The 22,335-nt window shown below is 38.6% G+C and overlaps 1 protein-coding gene across 1 annotated transcript in view; it reads right to left on the bottom strand.

The window, feature by feature from the left end:
* The window catches only part of LOC140129013 (uncharacterized), a 132,870-nt gene that overhangs the window by 87,916 nt on the left and 22,619 nt on the right, over positions 1-22,335 (bottom strand). Inside the window, exon 5 of the mRNA XM_072150662.1 lies at positions 20,785-20,911. Coding sequence (XP_072006763.1) covers positions 20,785-20,911 — 127 coding nt within the window. The remainder of the gene's footprint in view (positions 1-20,784; positions 20,912-22,335) is intronic.

The following is a 22,335-nucleotide window of genomic DNA, read 5'->3' as shown; positions in this document are numbered from 1 at the left end:
AGAAATGATCCTGTTATTATGATAAAACTGGATTTCACAGTGAATAGGGTAACTTGTAATGTGCTTTTCTGTGTACATTATCTAGGTTCTAGGCTCTGTAAGATTTGCAATGACAGCATTGGGGGAAATTAAATAGAATTGATTGCAATTAACGAACAAAAATTGGCGATAAGACATCATATGCCTAACATGTTATCTTTTGCACAATTTTGCTCTACAGGTCATAAGACCTGATAAAGTACTTGGTACTGATAAAGATAACCCACCGTTGTAAACAGCCTAAAGTAACTGTTATCTTTAAAAGTAGGGATGTCTAGAAGAGAGCTGGAGACAATGTATTGCCATTTTCAGCTTGACAACATTAATTTAGGAACCTTATTATCTCCCGTTTACTTCTTCCTGTTTGACTACATAATTTAACATTGGGAAACTAATAACATAGCCAAGATGTCTTCCACTCACACCTGGCAATTTAATTATGGGTTAATGACTCAAACCTCAAACAAAAAAACCTAAAATGAAACAAGTGATCGGTGCCAATTAGAAGAGAAAATAGAAACATTTAGGCAGAGTGATTACAAACATAGCGCTTCCCTATAATAGATGCCGTGCAAAGTAATTATTGCGCAGAGTATTCAATTATACTAAAAGGGAATATTGTAATCACTGAACTCACACACTCAGCAGGTACAATGCAAACATGGCTATTTTTGGACATCTTCAATATACACAGTAAGGAAAGGCTAACAAGATAATTTATTATTGACATATGATCAGATAATGGATATAGCAGTAAATTATATTAGACAATATTATTTTGTAGTCTTAATTTTGTGGGGAGGCTTGTATTGACATAGTAGCACTTGATATAGTTGCCAGACCAGATAATATGGAACTACTATAGTTAATATCTATGACATAAAATGACACATCTACAATCAGTTTCAGGGCCATGCCCTTTTTAGTTTTTGTGTTTTTTTCACTTTCCACATTCCAAAACCCAATATCACTTTTTCTTAGTTTTCCATTTAAAGAGCCATTTGAGGACTTGTTTTCTGCTTAATAAAAAAAATTTGACTTTTTTCTTTTACAGTGTTCACTATATGGGATGAACATTTTTATATTTTGATAGTTGGAGTATTTTCTGATGCGGCATGAGATGAGATGTTTGTGAATATATATATATATATATATACAGGCAGTCCCCGGGTTACATATAAGATAGGGTCTGTAGGTTTGTTCTTAAGTTGAATTTGTATGTAAGTCGGAACTGTATATTTTATTATTGTAATCCCAGACAGAACTTTTTTGGTCTCTGTGACAATTAAATTTTAAAAATGTTGGGTTGTCATTAGAATCAAGATTAACACTAAAGCTTCATTACAGACACCTGTGATAACTGTTATAGCTGTTTATTGTAGCCTAGGACTAAAGTATAATAAATTACCAGCAGCCAGAGGTCCGTTTGTAACTAGGGGTCGTATGTAAGTCGAGTGTTCTTAAGTAGGGGACCGCCTGTATATATATATATATATACACACACACAGTACAGACCAAAAGTTTGGACACGCCTTCTCATTCAAAGAATTTTCTGTGTTTTTATGACTACAGGCGGTCCCCTACTTAAGGACACCCAACTTACAGACGACCCATAGTTACAGACGGACCCCTCTGCCCACTGTGACCCTTGGTGAAGCTCTCTGGATGCTTTACTATAGTCCCAGACTGCAACAATCAGCTTAAAAGTGTCTGTAATTAAGTTTTATTGATAATCCTTGGTCCCAATACATCAAAAAATTTTGAAACTTCAATTGTCACTGGGGCAAAAAAAAATTGTCTGGCTACAATTATAAAATATACAGTTTCAACTTACATACAAATTCAACTTAAGAACAAACCTACAGACCCTATCTTGTATGTAACCCGGGGACTGCCTGTATAGGCATCAAAACTATGAACACAAGTGTAATTATATACTTAACAAAAGAGTATGAAACAAGTGAAAATAGGTCTTATATTCTAGGTTCCTCAAAGTAGCCAAATTTTGCTTTGATTACTGATTTGCACACTCTTGTCATTCTCTTTATGAGCTTCAAGAGATAGTCACCTGAAATGGTCCAACAATCTTGAAGGAGTTCCCAGAAATGCTTAGCACTTGTTGCCCTTTTGCCTTCACTCTGTGGTCCAGCTCACCCCAAACCATCTGGATTGGGTTCAGCACCCCATCACTCTCCTTTGTCAAATAGCTCTAACACAGCCAGGAGGTGTGTTTGGGGTCCTGGTGAAAAATAAATGCTGGTTCAACTAAACGCAAACCAGATGGAATAGCATGATGCTGTAACTATGCTGATGGTTTTGCAACGGCACTTGGGGACACTTTCAAGGTTCTCCCAATTTTTCAGACTGACTGACCTTCATTTCTTGAATGAAGGCCACCTATTTTTCTTTACTTAGCTGCTTTTTTCTATCCATAATACAAATTCTAACAGTCTATTCAGTGGGACTATCAGCTGTATATCGACCTGACTTCTTCACAACGCAACTGGTGGTCCTAACCACATTTATATGGCAAGAAATCCCACTTATTAAACCTTTTCTGGTGACTACCTCTTGAAGCTCATCAAGAGAATGGCAAGAGTGTGCAAAGCAGTAATCAAAGCAAAAGGAAGCTAGAATACAGACGGTCCCTTACTTAAGAACACCCGACTTTCAGGCGACTCCTAATTACAAACGGACTTTAGTTACTGTACTTTAGCCCTAGGCTACAATAAACAGATATAACAGTTATCAAAGGTGTCTATAATTAAGATTTATTGTTAATCCTGGTTCTTATGACAACTCAACATTTTTAAAATCCAATTGTCATAGAGACCAAAACATTTTTGACTGGGGTTACGATTATAAAGTATACAGTTCTGACTTACATACAAATTCAACTTCAGAGCATACCTTACAAACCTATCTTGTACGTAACCTGGGGACTGTCTGTATAAGGCATATTTTTGTTTTACACTTTTTTAATAGGTATATAATTTCACATGTGTTAATTCATAGTGTTTTGATGCCCTCAGTGTGAATCTACAATTTTAATAGTCATGAAAATACAGAAAACTCTTTGAATGAGAAGGTGTGTCCAAACTTTTGGTCTGTACTGTACATGTAACCCGTGGAAAGTTATGCCCACATCCCAGTGTGATTAGACGTATCCATTTTTCCTTGTTAATGAATATAAACTGCTAATGTAGCTATTAAATATGGTATAACGTATGCATTATCACAGAACTGACATTTACTGCTGGTTTGCCTTCAGAGCTTTAAAGTGCTTTCAAATTTCCTATTTATCCCCTGAACTTTTTGAAATGTAGAATTTTAGCTTTTCAGCATCTACTACTTTTATAACTGACTTGTATTTTTATCATGTAATGTAACTATTAGTGTGGTGTTTTATGTTAATATATAACATACTTTCACATGTTTTTTATCCATCATAGTTTTGATGCCTTCAGTGTGAATCTACAATTTTTATAGCCAAGAAAATACAGAAAACTCTTTGAAGGAGAAGGTTTGTAAAAACTTTTGGTCTGTACTGTATATATATATATATATATATATATATATATATATATATATATTTAAAAACATTTCAGCAGAAGGGGGGAAATTTGAAAATTTACATTTTTAACAATCTCACCAGATGCAAGCACTTACACATGCAAGCTTGGCCCAGTTGTGAATATTTATTGAATGAGCAGATGAAAGGTAGTCATTGCAAACACCAGTTCTATGAGAAAGGGTTATCTCCCCAAGATTTAAAGGAACAGGCAGATGACAACCAACCGTTCAATCCTTATCTGTATATAACCAGATTTAGGGTCAGTACTAAACTTAAGCACTGTGAAATTACCCTTTTGCTAACTTCCCAGAATTCGTACAATTATTGAATTTGTAAAGAAAATATCAATGGTATACGTGAACTTTTTATTTTCCTTATGTTTTCTTACTTTTTCCTTTATAAACTGATTTTTAGGCTGAAATCTTATATGTATGCAAATTAATGCAAAACCTTCCTAAAACTGAGTTACAACTGACTTAATCCTGGCTGAGACAATTCATTGGTGACACAATTGCATTTCCTCAGTCTATCCGGAATACTTTGTCATGTTATTCCCAGTCTACTGTACATTCCTACAATACCATCAGGGTACTTTACAGTCTCTAATGTTGACCTGCTGCTCAGATTAGGGAGACTGCAATAAATTACACACTTGAACATGCATGGTGAGATAAAAGGGAGATATTACAACTATTAGTGAAGGGTAGAATAGGAATATTAGCAGATACCCCCCTGTAAAAGATAGTTTCATAGAGCATGTCAAGATAATATACACATATGGCAAGAACATAAATCATGTGAATATATGTCTGTTTTACAGGAGCTTATACAGTTGTTCTTCATTTTGCATATTGAAATACATTTTCTTTCACTCCCAAGTCAGATACGAAAAACATTTCCATAGCTAAATGAATTGTGATCATGAACAATGTCATAAAATATTAAAGGTATATACTGTAAAATCACATGTCACTCCTCCTGTAGTGGAACTAATGCTCAAGTGGGGTACTGCCCCTGTTGTGTCCATGCGACATTATAAGTAAATAAATTATGCATTATTTTGTCTTTAAATAATTACAACTTGTTTTATTATTGAATTGCACTTTAAAAGATTCATATCACTTTCACTAAATAAATATTTATGGAAAGCATCTAGGACTGCCAAGTATCTATTTTATACAACATTAAAGTGGTTGGCCACTAATAATAAAATTTACTTGGATAAGTACAATACACCCATTGGGGCACATTTACTAAGGGTCCGAACAGCGTATTTTCGTGGAGTTTCCCAACTCTTTATTGTTTTGCCCTGAATTGCCCCAGGTTTTTGGCGCAAGTAATTGGATTGTGGCGCATCCGCGCAGGCTTGCATGCAACACATAACGGGGGGCAGGGATGTCGGACAACCCGACTGATTTGGACAAACCGCATAATTTAAAATTCAAATTGTGTCACAAGATCAGCACTCACATGCACTGGGAAGAAGAAGGTGAACTCAGGCGGCCTTCAGCGGGGAAAGCGACACATGCAGGAAATTGCATGCACGATCTTAGTGAATTGCGCAGACCCGAATCCTCGTCGGACATTTCGGATCGGTAGCATCAATGGGACGGGTAAGTAAATGTGCCCCATTGTGTATTTACCCTGGTAAACTTTCTATTCTGCCCATAAGAGCCACAGGTCATGTGGCTGAAAGACTAGGGACTCTCTGTGACGTCCACTCATAACTGTATGTGTCATGAAAAACACTTCCATTTCAGGGGTTGGAGTGAGGTGCCAAGGTCATCTGAACAACCCTCTGACCACTGTTCCACAGGACACAGGGATGTCACAGGAAGTAACAACTCGTCCTGCTGGCTGGTCATGTGAGCCAACAGATGGAAGACAATTTTTATGAGGATAAGTATAATATGGATGACCCTGTTGGGGTTTTGTTCTTACCCTGGTAAATTTTCAGTGGCCAATTCCTTTAACAGTGGATTCAGACTTATTTACCCCATTTTTATAAGCTAAATGGTACATTGAGTTAGCTAAGGACACTCAGTAACATGTGTTTTTTAGGAGGTTTCTGAGACCCATGATGAGTTCCTGTACCCTCAGGTAGCATGCATCTCCACAGCAAAACCATCTACAGAACTGCACTGGGTATAGCCAGCATGGGAATGGATAGATACTTTTAGGGTTTTTAATTTTTTGAGGTAATAGAGTAATTGAGTGAGGGACGATATCATCCAGTGTGATCATGCACATGCATGTACACAGTACTCCTGGTTACAAGGGTACTGCACCATACTGCTATTACTACAGTTCTACTACTCCAATCCTTTATATACGTACTGAATATACGAGTACTGCACAGTACTACAACTCTTATACTGTACCTATGAGTACTGCACAGTATAATTACTCTTATACTATATATATATATATGAGTACTGCTACAGCTCCTGTAAACGTTGAGTAAATTGGAGGCTATCTCTGTAACCTTTGTCCTTGAACACCTAATGTGTTAAAATGTGTTGCTATGGATGGTATACAGTCCAGAACAGTCAAAATGATGTAGATTTTATATATTAAAAATTCCCATCAGCTCTTCTCACAAAGGAAATGGTTTCAGAAAGCATAACCCATGTGATCTCTTAATGTGTTAAGCCATAATAAAATAAACACCTTGTAAAACAATTGTAAAGTTAATCAAGACAAACCGTGTATTTTGTTGTTCCTAAAGAATTTATGAACATCTAAAACCTGGAAACTTACAACAAAAAAATTTAGGTTTCCAATAAATGACCTAATAAATGTATCTTCATAGTGCAGAATGTTTCTACTTTTTCCAGTGCCTTGTTCCGTAGCTAAACAAACACTGCCCTAGTGATTATGGCCTACAAACAACTTCCCATTGAAATAAACTGTTTAGAAAAATCACAAAGAGACAGAGCACCCTCCCCTCTTCCTTCTGGAGCTTTAGATACCAATGCCTTCTTGCCTGGTACCTTTGTCTCTATCAAACATGACAAGTGCCAATCAAACGTTTCCAAGGATTTTACAGAGGAATAAAAAGGAAGCACAAAACATTGTAACAATTACAGAAGGAAGATCCGCTATCAGTGTGGTCTAGAGAAAACATGGCCATTCTTCCCCATTCTAATCTCCACCCCACTGCTAACATCTTTGTATTAAATTTAATCTCTCCATTGCGTCTACAAATCTTGGACAAATTGCAGGTCAACCGGGATTAGAGCATTTTGTTCACAGAGATGAATCAACCCAAATGATTTAAGATTTGTAAACTTACTTACTTTTCTACCATGAGAAGGATATTGCTGCTATCATTTTTATCCATGCAAAATATATTGTTGATGGAGATAGAAATATTCTCTAAAGCTCATAATGACATTCAACAATTAGTATTTCAGCATGGAGTGCTTTTTTAATTCTTCATAAAGGACAATTTGTATTTCTGCATTTATCTTCATAAATGTAGAATAGTTAAAATGTGTTTAGGCTATATAAATTTTTTTTATCTCCTGATTTTGCATAGGTACTGTATATTCCCAGAGGTGTAACTTCCCAATGCTAAATCTGTAGCATGCCTCCCTCTATTATTATTTACCACTTCCAGAACAGATTTCCTCACATTGGCGAGAAGCATTATATGGGCCACCTAAGATCCCTGAGCCTGGGAATAACTGCTCCCGCACAAGTTTTAACGTTGTACCTGCCAATCAATGGCTTGTACTCCAAAATATACAGTCAATAGAAAAATACTATTTGTTACTTTAGGGTCCTTTCACACTAAGCGTGATACGGGTTTAAAGCCAAAATAATGGATGTATTAGAAAAACAATGTCTCTGTAAACAAAGTAAGGGTGAGCTCACATTACGTTTTTTGCAATTCAAAGTTGACTAAAACGGATGCATTCTTTGTCATACGTCTACATTTTTTAGTACATTTTTTACACTTTAAAAATGTATACTTTTTTTTCAGTTCTGCTTCCTGCAACCTTCTGAAGCCATTCCCGTTTGTCATTACCAAGATGTAGAATTTGAAGATCCAAATTTGGGAATGAAAATGGATGTATTGGATTGATAAATGCGCTGTAACACTTTATGCATAGACACCAATGTATAAAAATAACACCTTGTCCATAGACACCAATGTATAAAAAAAAAGTATATGTTTTGCATATATTTTCCAAAAGGACATGACACAGGCAGCAGCCCAAGTTTTTATAATAAAAAAAAAAATACAGATGTACAGTACAACAAACGTACACTGTTTGTGCACACGCCATGTCCATAGACATGAATGGATATGCCGTAGCACACGTTTAGATTTTTTTCTGCAAAAAATGTTCTTCAGCAGTATGTCCTTCAGAACTGCTCATCTGAGTTTGCCGACCTGGTAACATGACATAGAGATTCTACCTACATGATGTGCAAAAGCAATATAGAGTAATCATCTTACGTGATTACTAGCCATATAGACATCAATAAAGTAGCAATACATGTAAGAACATTTTATACTACCTTGCATTTTCTACAAGGCAGTATAAAAACAAAGCAAACAGTTAACAGGCTAAGAGTATACGGCTTCTACTGAATAATAGTCTCTAGCCAAGCAATGGAAGACTACAAGACAGGGCCACCTGCTGGTAAAAAGGCCTAAAACTAGCACATACCTAAACAAGCAAGCAGACTCACAGAAAATTCTTTGGTGAATGTTTACAAGTACCAGTTTCTGTTTTGCTCCATTTTTCAAAGCAGATACATTTTTCATAGGTGAATCACATTTATGGTATCCTATTACAATAGATCTAAACTTTTACTGGAGCAGTTACATGACACTTGAGTTTGTTTCAAATAGTGTACCGGTACATTCTACAAACAACTACAAATAATTAAGGGAAAAAAAAGGGGGGGGGACAAGAAAGTTGGGACCGGCTCTCTTACATTTTTAATAATCTATGTAATGCATAAAATGCTATCAAATATATCTAAAATACTTTGCTTAAAAAAAAAAAAAAATTAGATTTCTCATAACATATAATCATGAAATAAAGATGTGCTTATATACATACATACAATATATTACAAAGCAGACAATTTTGGTGATACGGCACAGAAAATGTTACGGAAATGCTGTTACCATTTTAGATGCGTTTAGTCCGAGTGTCCTCTATTAAGAAGTAAAGTCCACTGAATATCATGATGCAGATGAAGGTAGACACTTTCTTTCCATGAAAGGCAAAGAAAGAACGTCTTCAAGAGTACAACTAAATGTACAACCATTAACCAAATTACATGAACCACAAACATAAAACAGTGACCTGAACTAAACCAATTCAAAAGCTGCAAAAGCACTTTATTCTTGGTCGTAAGGGCACGAGAGCCATATTTCCCAATTGTTCCTAAACTATAGGTAACTACTTACTTGGAATGAGATGGCCAACTACATCCTCAATTTTTGGCAATGAATGTTCTTTCCAATGTCTGGCCACTATCAAGTTTGGAATGTGTGTAATAACTACTCTACAGGTGGTCGAAATCTGTCAACGTCTATTAGTAGTAGAACTATGGATGAGAGAAGTTTAGTATTGGAACAAGTTCATGTAGATTACAATGCTTTTTTGCATATTTTTTTAAGTAAATAATTGAGGTCTGCGACACCAAAAGGCATTGAATGCTGGTTGTAGTTGCTCCTTAAAAATAAAATAATAAATGACATATACAGTAATGAGTACATGTAAATGTGCACAATGGCAGTGGCCATTGGACATGTTATTATAAATTGCCCTTTACGGTGATGCAGTGAAACAAAAGTAACTATTTGTGGATATATTTATTTATTTTTAAAAGAGAAAATGTGGCATTTGCCAAATATATGTGAATTTCATGCTGGAACCAATAAAGGGTCTTGTGAGTTTGGCTTACAACTCATTTCTATGGAGAACTGTAGACTCCTTATATCCTTGTATGGCTCCACTGTACTATTAGATGGGAAAATTTAGTTTTATCCAATATTCATATTCACTCACAAGTGCCAAGTGGCTGTAATAGATTCTCAGGCTCTTCTGCAATACATAAACCCTTTCCAGCACCAACCCCTTTGTAGTGAGTGATGACCCCCTTATCAGTCTCTGCAGCTCTGAAATCTGGTGCGTGCCTCAAGCGATTGCAGAACATCACATTTGCAGTCCCCTCCAGCCTGTGGTCACCACTATCAGTAATCTACCACATCCCATATAATATAACAAGTGAACAAGCTGATCACATAATAGCAAAAACTAGGAGAGAAAATGATTCATTCTACCAAGATTTATACCTATAGTCAAATAGTATCTCAAGAGACAAAAAGACTTCACGAAGCCTAAAGAAACACAGGACTTGGACTCCCAATGAGATAAATGGAAATATCATGTCTCTGGTATATAGATGATCATTTGTTTCTGCTGCTTTTCCCAATAGAGATAATTAACCATAGTCTTCTATGACTACAAAGAAAAACACCCAACAAGAATAAACTCCATCTGACTGGGTAATGACAGTGAGCAATAAGCCGAGGATACTCCATACATCACATCATTTACAATTTATTATCTTGTCTATTATCTGGAATCAGAGGGGAATGAATAAGTAGATACATGTACCTGTAATGGATTGTCAATTATGTAGAACACATGAGAAGTCACCACATAATAAATCCATTGCAGTGCAGGATGAGTATCTCTAGATTTTTGTTTTAATTTACCACTTGATCAAATTTTATCCACCTTTTTTCACAAAAGTAAAGTAAACATTTGCAAAAACACTGTCATGGACAAATTACCACCCCTGTCTGCAAAAACAAAATGGAAATTTGGCTCCTTTTATGAACAAATGTTAAGGGAAGCTTTTTGTAATACAATATGGGGCAGATTTATCAAGCAGTCTGAAAGTCAGAATATTTCTAGTTGCCCATGGAAAATATTGATAAATCTGCCCCAATATGTGTTTTATTATTAGTTGCAAAGTTACAAGAATTTTCTTCAAAACATTTTTAAATATTAATAATATTTGGGTATAGAAAACGATCTATAAATGAAGACAAAGCAAACCAGAGGAAACAGGATCAAAGGAGATGATCAGTGGACACTTATTTCCATGTCCAGCACTAAAGAGTTTAAAAACTGAAAAGGATAGTATTTTGCACAAGCACATAGAATGCCAAAACAATAATGTTCTTTTTTTTACCACTCCTCAGCGCTTGAATTTTCAAATCCCAAGGCTCTAGGCAAACCATCATATTGAGAATATTGTCATAATTGTTTCTTTAACCCCTTAAGGACGGAGGGTTTTTCGGCTAATTTCTCGCTCTCCAACTTCAAAAATCCATAACTTTTTCATTTTTACGTGTACAGACCTGTGTGAGGGCTTATTTTGTGCGTAACAAATTTTACTTTCCCGTAATGTTATTTATTTTAACATGCCGTCTACTGCGAAGCTGAAAAAAAATTCCAAATGTGGAAAGATTGAAAAAAACCGCACGTGGGTCACGTTCTTGTGGGCTCCGTTTTTACGACTTTCACTCTTCGCTCCAAATAACATGCCTACTTTATTCTTTGGTTCGGTGCGATCGCGGTGATACCAAATTTATATAGGTTTTATTGTGTTTTAATACATTTTCAAAAATTAAACGAATGTGTACAAAAAAGGAAAAAAAAATTTTTGCCATCTTCTGACGCTAATAACTTTTTCATACTTTGGCGCACGGAAATGTTTGAGGGGTCATTTTTTGCGAAATGAGGCGACGTTTTCATTGTTACCATTATGAGGTCTGTGCGACATTTTGATCATTTTTTATTTCATTTTTTATGTTATGTAAAAAGGTGTAAAAGTCGCATTTCGGACATTTGGGCGCCATTTCCCGCCTCGGAGGTCACCGCCGGCCGTAACCGTTTTTATATTTTGATAGATCGGGCATTTTGGGACGCGGCGATACCTAATATGTCTGTGATTTTTACTGTTTGTTATGTTTTATATCCGTTCTAGGGAAAGGGGGGTGATTTGAACTTTTAATATTTTATTAATTTTTTTTATTTTTTAAACTTTTTTTTTTCTTTTTTTTTTCACTATTTTTTAGACCATCTAGGGTACATTAACCCTAGATGGTCAGATCGCTCCTACCATATACTGCAATACTACAGTATTGCAATATATGGCGTTTTTGCAGGTCATACATTACAATGAGCCACTGGCTCATTGTAACGAACCTGCATAAACCATGTAGCCTCGTGTCAAAAGAAGACCCGAGGCTACCATGGTAACCGATCGCCGCCCCCCGATGACGTTCGGGGGCGTGGCGATCGAAAAAAAGATGGCGGCGCCCGCGCGCCGCCGTCTTTTAAACGCCGCCCGCGACTTTGCGGGCGGCGTTTAGAGGGTTAATAGCCGCGATCGGTGCAAGCACCGACCGCGGTTATTAGCGGTGGGGGTTTTGTGCAAAATGCAAAAACCCCCACCTCTGTATGAAGAGGACTCAGCCCGTGAGCCCTCTTCATACATCCCTTATACCTCTGCGCCGTAGAGCTACGGCGCAGAGCGTTAAGGGGTTAAAGGAAATCTACCATTTGTTTTTATGCATTGTGAAGCGAAAAAGCTTGAGAATGCTGTAGCGACACTGATGCAGTAATATATTTAGTTTAATCCCTGAACTGAGTGGTGTTGCTCAAAAAAAAATTATAAAATTTAGGACCTTGGGAAAGCTGGGTACAGAATGGCTGTGGTACATTAACACATTACTGCCACATATACAGGAGCTGCCTGAACTGTCCATACAGGATTAATCTGATCTGGATGACTCATACACAGCAGCTTGGGGATGGTGCAGGGATTGATTACTTCTGACTGTCAGGGACAACACAGGGATGTCGTATTCTCGGCGTATGCTGGGCAGGACAAGAAGTGCATGATTAGGGTGAGGGGAGAGCTGGAGCACCCACAGGAGTGACAGGGCCTCATTATAATAATTTTATATTGTTTTTTCAGCAAAACCACTCAGGGATAAACATGATGTTTCTGCATCAGTGTAGCTACAGCATTCTTAAAGAGAACCTGTCATCCCGAAAAAGACCCCCCCCCCAAATGTGCCCCACATAACTCGCTCCCTAGCCCCTTTCTGCCCAGCAATTTTTTTTTAAATCTATAATTGGAGAGGTGTTTTAAACAGATCCAACCTCTTACAAAATAAGAGGTCGGATCCTCATATCTGGGGAGCTGCAGTCGGCGTTATTCATAAGGGGGCTGGCCGACACACCCCCAGCACACCCCGCTGTCACCTAGGACCAATAGGAGAAGCCGGCAGCATGTATTGGGTAATCGCTGCCGGCTGCTGCTGTTGTATCCGGCCGGCACTGTCAATAACCCCGGCGTGGTCGCAGCCACTGTCAGTGCAGCGCGACCGGCCATGTGAATAAGCCCCGCACCGCTGTGGAGTAGTAGCGGCGCGGTGGCATCGCGGAGAGCTGGCAGCGATTACCCAATACATGCTGCCGGCTTCTCCTATTGGTCCTAGGTGACAGGGGGCGTGCTGGGGAGTTGTCGGCCAGCCCCCTTATGAATAATAATGAATGCAGCTCCCTAGATATGAGAATCCAACCTCTTATTTCGGATCTGTTTAAAACACCTTTCCAATCATAGATTTAAAAAAAAATTGCTAGGCAGAAAGGTGGTAGGGAGCGGGTTATGTGGGGCACATTTGGGGGGGGGGCCTTTTTCGGGGTGACAGGTCCTCTTTAAGGTATGTTTGGTTCATAATGCATAGAAGCAAATGGTAGATTTCCTGTAATATGATACCTCGGTACTATGGAGTCCAAGATTTTAGCATCTGAAGTGACGTTTCCCCTGCAGCCTTTAGAAGTGACTCAACTCAGGCAAAAGTGGCCTTTTGCCGCTCATTTACATGCCAGTTTACATGCTAGTGAAGTGGTGTCAAATCTGGCCACAGGTTCTCTTTAAACTCTCCTCTATAACTAATGGAAACTATATATAGGGGAAAGGTCCACAGCTATCAAGACCTGATCAAATCAGAGCTTATCTGTGTCTTTTAGGACCCAACAGCTCTGTATACAGAACAGACTACTGTATCTGATTCACAACAATGCAGTTGTAAAACATGCTTTTTCACTGTAGAGACCATCCATAAAAGGTTTGTGACATGGATTAAAAGTTCACATTTCCTTACACAGCAACATGTCGTCTGTCAGTTAACGCTTATTTAATTGTCCTTTTTTATGTTTAATATTTAATTTTTATGTATTACAGTTTTTTAAAACGTTACATATTAATAATTGTAATTCTCTTTATGTGAAAATTATTCTAAAATTCCTACTAAATTTCCTTAGGAAATTAGATAAGAGAAAGCCATAATTAAACATGAGGCTTGTTTATTGAATAGTACTTGGTTACCTAGCATTGATAAGATTACATGTGCTGTGTTCCATCAGCCTTGCAGAAAAGATGAAAGAAATACCTTTGTTTATATGACATGAGCGTTTCCTCTTTAATGTTTTATGGTTCTTGCCATTCAGGTTTAGATAAGACACTCACCTTCATAATTTAGCGTTGACTATTATCCAGATACTTTATAGTCAGCTTGCTATTCTGTATAACAGCACATTATTCTGTGGAATATTTTCTTAGCCAGACAATGTTACAACCAATTCCTTGAGATTTAATCTGAAGGGGGGTTTCTGGTATTAAAAAAGGATGCGCGCATGTAAATTGTACTTCGCTATTTTCACCGCATGTCTCTACGTTTTTAAAACTATCAGACAATAGTCATAGGTAAATCTCATGAAGGTGTCATGATGATACTACACTATGTATTTTATGGCCTATAACTGTTAGTTGTATCTGCAGCTATCAAGTCATACATGGCTGTGATTGGCACAATACTTACATAAATGTTTGAGTACTGTGATCCACAAAGTGAGAACAATTATGTCATACTGTATAACCAGTGGCAGATTAAGTGTCCCATTGGCCCTGGGCTATTCAATGTAACATTTCACAGATATAAGTCCAACTTGTCTATATCAGTCCTGGTGTACACAATTTCAGTTGCCCCTAGAAACTACCCTGTAACTTCTGACTTAGGGTCAGTTGCCATCTTGGATTTCTGTGTGAGATCATGGAGCTTAGTTTCTCTGTCTCTTTCTGCTGTGTAGCTGTAGCTACGCCCCCCTGCACGGAGAAGGGGGCTTTACTATTTAGGAAAGCCAATCACATTCCCTAACTGCATGAAACCCTCCACCCCGATTACTGTCCAGGCCAGATCTGCCAGACACTTTAGGAGATCGGGACTGCTGCCTTTGGCTTGCCCAGCCTCTGTGCGCTCTGCAGCTGAAATCCCCTCATACTTACCACACAAAAAAATTGGAAAAGTTTTTGACTTCAGTATAAGTCCTAGGGTAGGAAATGCAGCCGCTGCTCTAATAAAATGTCCAGCATGAGCCACGCCTCATTAATGAAATGTCCACAGCAGAAGCCCCTTTAATTGAAATGTCACAATCCAAAACATACTGGTTGGTTAATTAGATTGTGAGCCCCATTGGGGACAGGGACCAATTTGGCAAGCTCTGTGTAGAGCTGCGTAATCTGTGTGCACTATATAAATAAAGGAATTAATATTATGATGCCCCTTTAATGAAATGTCCACATCAGCGCTCCCCTTCAATGAAATGTTCACAGTAGGGGCCCCCTTTATTAATGTCAACAGCAGAGCTCCCCTTTAATAAAATTTCCTCAGCAGAGCCCCCTATAAAGAAATGTCTACATCAGATGCCCCTTTTAATGAAATGTCCATAGCAGATCCCCTCTATAAAGAATTGCCAATAGCAGATGCCCCTTTACATAAATGGCAGATCTTCATATAGAGTGGGCAAGCGTGGGCCGCTTGGAAGGCAAAGGCCCCCGGTGCCTTATAATATCTATATAAAGATCCGCCATTGAATAGAAGTACAACTGTATGGATTTGATTATTATTGGTATTTTCAGGTTTAAGTTTTAAGATAATATTTAAGGTATAACAATAGCTCAAAAAAAGGGGACCACTTTCGAAGGCACTCACATAAAATAAACCTTTATTCGGATAAAAAAACTTTTCTAAAAACAGGTTGTCTATGGACACATAGAGCAAAATTCTTGAAAGGTATTTAATATATAAATACCTTACTAGAAGGCTGATCTGTGTACCCATATAGACTACCTGTTTTATTTTGTCAGCCAGAACAGAAGATCGAATTGTAGGAGAAACTCCCAGATTGGTGCGCCCAAGCTTTACCTGTCTTACAAAGGAATAGCACAAGGCAGCTGACGACTGGCCATCATGTAATATGATGATGGGGCTTACTCACTTACACTAATCAGTTGTGCCAATGGTGGAGCAGGTTCCAGGGCCACCAGATTATTACCTTAGCATCTTACAAGGAATGCAGATGACAGGCCTTCAGATAATGTTACTTTTACTTAGCAATGCGCGGAGCAGAGGGTCCACTTGGCTGACTGGGGCTTACTCACTTGCACATTATTTGTGCCAAAGGTGGCAGCAGGGCCAGGGCCATCAGATGACTACCCTGGCCAATGCAATTTGTGAGCATGTATTGCAAGTTTTTTGGCATACCAATGAAAAAGTCACAATTTCTGGTACATGGCCAGGATTTGCTACTTTTCGCCCCCTGCACCATCTCCACGCCAAGTGCGCTGGGAACGTGTCAAGGGAATCTACAAGAACATCCATTCTGTCCTTACTGTAGCATGCAATGTATAGGGTTAAATGTGCAGCAAATTCCAGTTTTGCTGAAAATATGGTCTTCAGACATATATTATTAGTGTATCTCGTTTAGACATCTGCTTTATTACTATTCTCTTGTTTAGTCCAGTTCAGTCTCCTTTGTTTTTATGAGAGTACAGCTGTCACCAGTCATGCATCAAAAAATACTGCTTACAGAGCAGTCCATCATAAAATGGAGAATCTAGGGCAATCTGCATGTATGAAAAAATGGTTTTACAGTACATATAGCTTTATCCTTCTCTTTGAAGTATATTTATGTGCTGTACGTCCATTATAAGGCCAAAAGTATGTGAATCCCCATCTCATTGTCTAGTCCAAGTGTTTTTATCCACCAACATTGCAAACAAATCCATAAGGTCAAGCTCACCGCAATGCAGTCTCCATGGGAAAACATTGGTTGTTTATGGATTTCCTCTTCTCAGCTGTTGTGATAAGGTTGAAAGTGCATGTGTTAACACCACGTGTTCATGTCATCTTCTCATCTCCTCATATGTTGTTATGTGTGACTAGAGTACTTAAAATGTAGGCCACGGCCTAAAATCCATAATTTACAGAAGTGTCCACTCCTGTATATAACTCACTCACATGACTTGTGTCAATGTGGTTTTGAGACATTTCCAACTAAAAAAAGTCTAAAAAAAAAAGCCAAAATTTGCGCCTACCAGGATAGGCAAAACTAAACATATAGCACAGGAAAAAAGACAGGATCATACATAAGGTGCAAAAAAAGACCTTCCACATGTCAATTATACACCTAAGAATAAAAAAAACTAAGATACATGTCCCCCATTAGGTCCTTAAAAAATTTGAATTTATTAATTACCAAAATAAAAGACACATATAATACTTACTCAATAAAAATAGTTAAATGCAGTGAAACTCCAAAAACAACATTGGGGCACATTTACAAAGGGCTTTGGGCCACTTTGCGACGCACTTTCGTCAGACTGTTCAGGTTCTTCATAGCTAAAACGGCTTGCACAGGTATTTAAGAAGTGTGTGTGCTGCGATTGAGGAGCATGCAACTCTTTTTGTGGCGCAGCTGCGCTGGCTTCAATGCGACACAAATTAGGGGGATGTGCTGTCAGACGGTCCGATTGAGCGCCATATTTAACTTTGAAATTGTTGCACGCCCTATGTTAAAGATCCACCATAAAAAAGTTGGTGAACTCTGTCAGACCTGAGCAGGTGAGGGAACACATTCATGATTTTTGGTGCACGATCTTAGTGAATTGCCGCACGCAGCTTTATAGACGGACAATGTACTTTCAGTGAACTTGAGCTGCATTGTAAGTAAATGTGCCCCAACGTGTTCTTGTATTACCTATTACAGTTAGGTAAGAAGGAGATAATTTTATCACCCCAAAAACAAGGAGATAATTTAGTACATGAATGATATTAATAAAATGGTAGTGGAAGAGGGGTCTTGTTCAATAAACCCTTATAGGTTATAGGACCAGTGTTAGGACCAGACATAAGCGGCAACCCTCCTAACAATCCACTAATACCTAGTAAGTGAATATACTTACATTCCCATTAAGACTCCTATAGGGAACAGTAGCCGGTCATGGCAACATGTTTTTGTGCTTCCTACTCTTCCTCAGGGGCTCGAAACCAATACATGCTAGATATTTATATATATGAAAATAAACCAACCTCCTATCTGCAGTTGTGTGTTTGGGCACGCCAATCAACCCACTTCCTAATACTTTTGTCCCACTTCCGGCAATGTATCACTACTGCACATATGTAAACACACCAGTCCACGCAATCTAGCACGCCTCACTTCCAATCACTTTGGAATTTACTGTGCATGTCTGGAACCCAGGATGTGTGTTTTTATTCATCAACATTACAAACAAATGAATAAGATCAAGCTCATCATATCAAAATGCTCTGTTTACCAGACAGTCACTGGGTTACGTAGGTTCTGTAGGTTTGTAGGATTAACATTAAAGCTTCATTGCAGAGACCTTTGGTAACTCTTACAGCTTTAATTGCAGCTGGGGGCTAAACTTGTGTAAATTACCACCATCCAAGGTTTGTCTTTAACAAGAAGTCGTCTGTAAGTCGGGTGTCCTTGAGTCAGGGACTGCCTGTACTTGGTAATGAAATAAGATACCAACTTTACCACACGACAGTTCAATTATTTCTGCTCTGCTAAAAGTATGCTACCATTGGACTACCGAGTAGTGGTTATTTGTTATCTCTGGTGATGGATCACATCTCACTAAGTGTCTGATGACTTATGATGGGTTAGCCAAATGCCTACGAAAGGCTTTCTACAACAATGCAAATATCAGTAGTACAGTAGATCTGACTACTACAGAATACAACTTCATATTGGGCAGTCAAGGGTAGGGAAGGGCACCTTTTGATGATGACTGTTCAATTATTTAGGTCCAAAAAGACAGCATGTAATGATAACTATCCTGCATAGAGCCCTGAACGAAACTGCACCAAACTAAAGTGTTATTTGCAGTCCATAGATGTGTGTTCTATATCAGTGCCTGACCACAAAAAAGAGGCAAAATTTCACAGACACAGAAATAATTCAGTGAAAAGCCATACAAAAAGAAAGGAGGCTCTTACTTGTGAAATAATATGCAAATAGAGTATAATAAACAATGCGCCTGGAATGTATAGTTCATGCACAGTGAAGGGAAGGTTGCTGTCCATCAGTTTCATCTATGCAATATGTATGTGCCAGGAACCATATAGATAAATCTCAGACTCATCACTGACGAAATACATAATACATTTTGCCAGTAATTCAGGAAACAAGTTTTGATATTGGTTTGGGACCCTAATTTCTGGCTACTAAAGGACCTGCTGATATTTCTGGCATCTGGCTTCCTGAGGGGCACCACCAATTGTTAATGTACTAATGATGTATCCTAAGTATACCAATATTGCTGATAAAATGGGATGACATACTGGCCTGTCTATCCAGACAGGATAGACAGGTAACTAAATGATTACCAAAGTAATGCAACTCCACATGATAGGGGTTTATACATATACATATACCATATATATATATGCCGACCCGAGAATAAGCCGAGATCCCTAATTTTACCACCAAAAACTGGGAAAACCTATTGACTCAAGTATAAGCCGAGGGTGGGAAATGCATTGGTCAGTAGTATACAGACAGCCAGCCCCCATTTATTGTACAACCAGCCAGCCCCCATGTAGTATACAGCCAGCCATCCCCCATGTAGTATACAGCCAGCCCCCATGTAGTATACAGCCTGCCCCCATGTAGTATACAGCCAGCCCCCATGTAGTATACAGCCTGCCCCCATGTAGTATACAGCCAGCACCCCATGTAGTGTACAGCCAGCCCCCATGAATTTTACAGCCAGCCCCCATGTAGTATACAGCCATCCCCCATGTAGTATACAGCCAGCCCCATGTAATTTACAGTCAGCCTCCATGTAGTTTACAGCCAGCCCCCATGTAGTATACAGCCTGCCCCACGTAGTATACAGCCTGCCCCACGTAGCATACAGCCTTCCCCACATAGTATACAGCCTACCCCCTGCAGTTTGCCAAACAGATAAAACAAATAAACTTAATACTCACCCTCCATTGTCCCCGATGTTCGTTGCGGCCCCCGATCCAAGTTGTGGCTCCTGGTGGCTCTTCTCTTTGCAATAGCCGGGGAGTCGCGTCCATGTGATCTGCCAGCCGGCGCACAGTATGACTCTGCTGGCTTTTGCAAAGAGAAGATAGAAGAGGAGCCGCTGGGAGCCGCGACGTGGATCGGGAGCTGCGACGAACATCGGGGATGACAAAGGGTGAGTATTAAGTTTATTTTTTTATTGGCTCGTGTATAAGCTGAGGTGAGGTTTTTCAGCACAATTTTTGTGCTGAAAAAACTCGGCTTATACACGAGTATATACGGTATGTAATGATAGCCTTATATATACTATAGAACAAAATTAGAGAGCAACACAATTAGATGTCATTGTATAGCCTTATGTGAATATGAAAGACTTAACCCAAAGTGTGTAAAGAAGTCAGTGCAAAGTTAAGGTAGTGTCATGGTTTGGGGAAAGTTTTCTGTAGCACGAGTTGAACCTCTCACGAGTGAATGTAAGTGTGTTGCATAAAAAATATCTTATCGGAATAGTCCCTGAGCGTTTCTTTGGGTCTCCACGCCCTGATTAATACTAAATATCTAGCCTACAGCCAACAGACAATGATGTTCCCCGAGTCACAGGAGGTGTCTCTGGAATATTTAATGATTGTAAATCCAATGGTGCAGATTTCTTTAGAGAACATACACACATACACCGAGCTTTATATATATAGTGTATACGTATTACAATACCTTTTTCATGGTCTGTGCCATACATATCCAAAGAACTCTGCTGGTGTTTGGAAATCCTTACATAAGATTCCATGTTGCTACATAGCTCTTCCTGGGTTCTACATTCTATGTCTTCATCAGAAGTTAGCTACAGCAGGAATCAAGAAAACAAAGTATTTAAAATTTAAAAATATGGCTGCCTTTCTATAGGTTGATTGCAGTATTGTCACTTGACTTCATTCAGCCTTGAAGTTTTTTAATGAAGCTGAGCTATAATATCACCGATGTCTATGGTGCTGTTTTTGGACATTTCATAGAAATGAGCACATAAAAAATGCTGAAACTATCCTTAAAGAGGTTGTCTGGGTTCATTTTTTTTTCTTTATAAGCTTCTAGGGGTTGTCAAAAGGGAAAAATACAAAAATTTCCTTGCCTCTGGTCCAGGGTAGCTACTCCCTTCTGTTTCAGCCCCTTTTGGTATACAGAGGCTCAGTGATGATATACCATTAACAAGAGCCACCTACCACAGCTATGGCTGCTGTCCATTTAGGGTGAAGTGCGTGGGTGCTGTAATGATGCCTCTGTATGCTAACAAAGGCCAACAGTGATGGGAGAATCTATGCAGGACTGGGGTAAGTGTAAGTTGCTTCTTTTTTCACCACCTGTGGCCAATAATAAAATAATTTTTAACGATCATAATGATTGTGGTTCCATGGGGTGTAACCACAACTGGGCCTGGGGATGGAGGGGTCAGTGAGCAGGCTGCAGGTCCATGAGATGGGAAGAGAATCAATTGTATTCATGTCTTATGATGTTGTCATCCCACGGCCCCACCACCACATCATACAGTATGGATGGGCAGAGCACATAGATTTGCCTATGTATGTGCCGTTGCAGTGGGCCTGTGTCTGCAGCACATTAATAAAGGGGGCTGCTCAAGTTTTCGATAATAAGGGTAGGGGCTGCTGCTGTATATTTCGTAAATATGTGGGGCTTCTGCGGGACATTTCATTAAGAAGGGGTCTGCTGTTGGAAATTTCATTAAATAGGGGGCTGCTGCTGGACAGTTGTATTCCTGTGGTGGAAAATGGATTATAGACAGCAAAATCACTTCTGTATCCATTCATAATAGATAAATACAAAATAATCAGCCTTAGATATGCATACATGTAGGCCTCTTTAGTCAGGACAAATGTGCATGTCCTTTTTTAGTTTTTTATGGGTTTTGGACTGGTTTCATTCATCTTAGAGAGTGATGAGAGTGAAGCTGTCTGTTGTTTTTTTGCACCTTCTTTTAAAAAAAGTTACTCAAAAGTCTTTTTTTTTGTCGTATGGGATACTACTATTATAGTTTATTAGATGCGGCTGGTACAAGTGTGGAAGTAGCAAAATGTATGCTCTTTTCCCTTTTTTAAGGGGTGGGTGATTTTTGTGCACTGGAGTTTCATTTCTTACTTTTTTAGGCTTTTTCTAACTTTATATTTTTTTACATAATATAGTTGGTCCATGAAGGAGATAATGACATGAGATCACTTTTATAATACTCTGCACTAGTGCAGTGTATTATACTTA

This window comes from Engystomops pustulosus, chromosome 4 (assembly GCF_040894005.1).
Source record: "Engystomops pustulosus chromosome 4, aEngPut4.maternal, whole genome shotgun sequence".
Lineage (NCBI taxonomy): Eukaryota > Metazoa > Chordata > Amphibia > Anura > Leptodactylidae > Engystomops > Engystomops pustulosus.
Note: the sequence above shows the minus strand (reverse complement) of the source record. Positions and strands in the feature narration are given on the sequence as shown.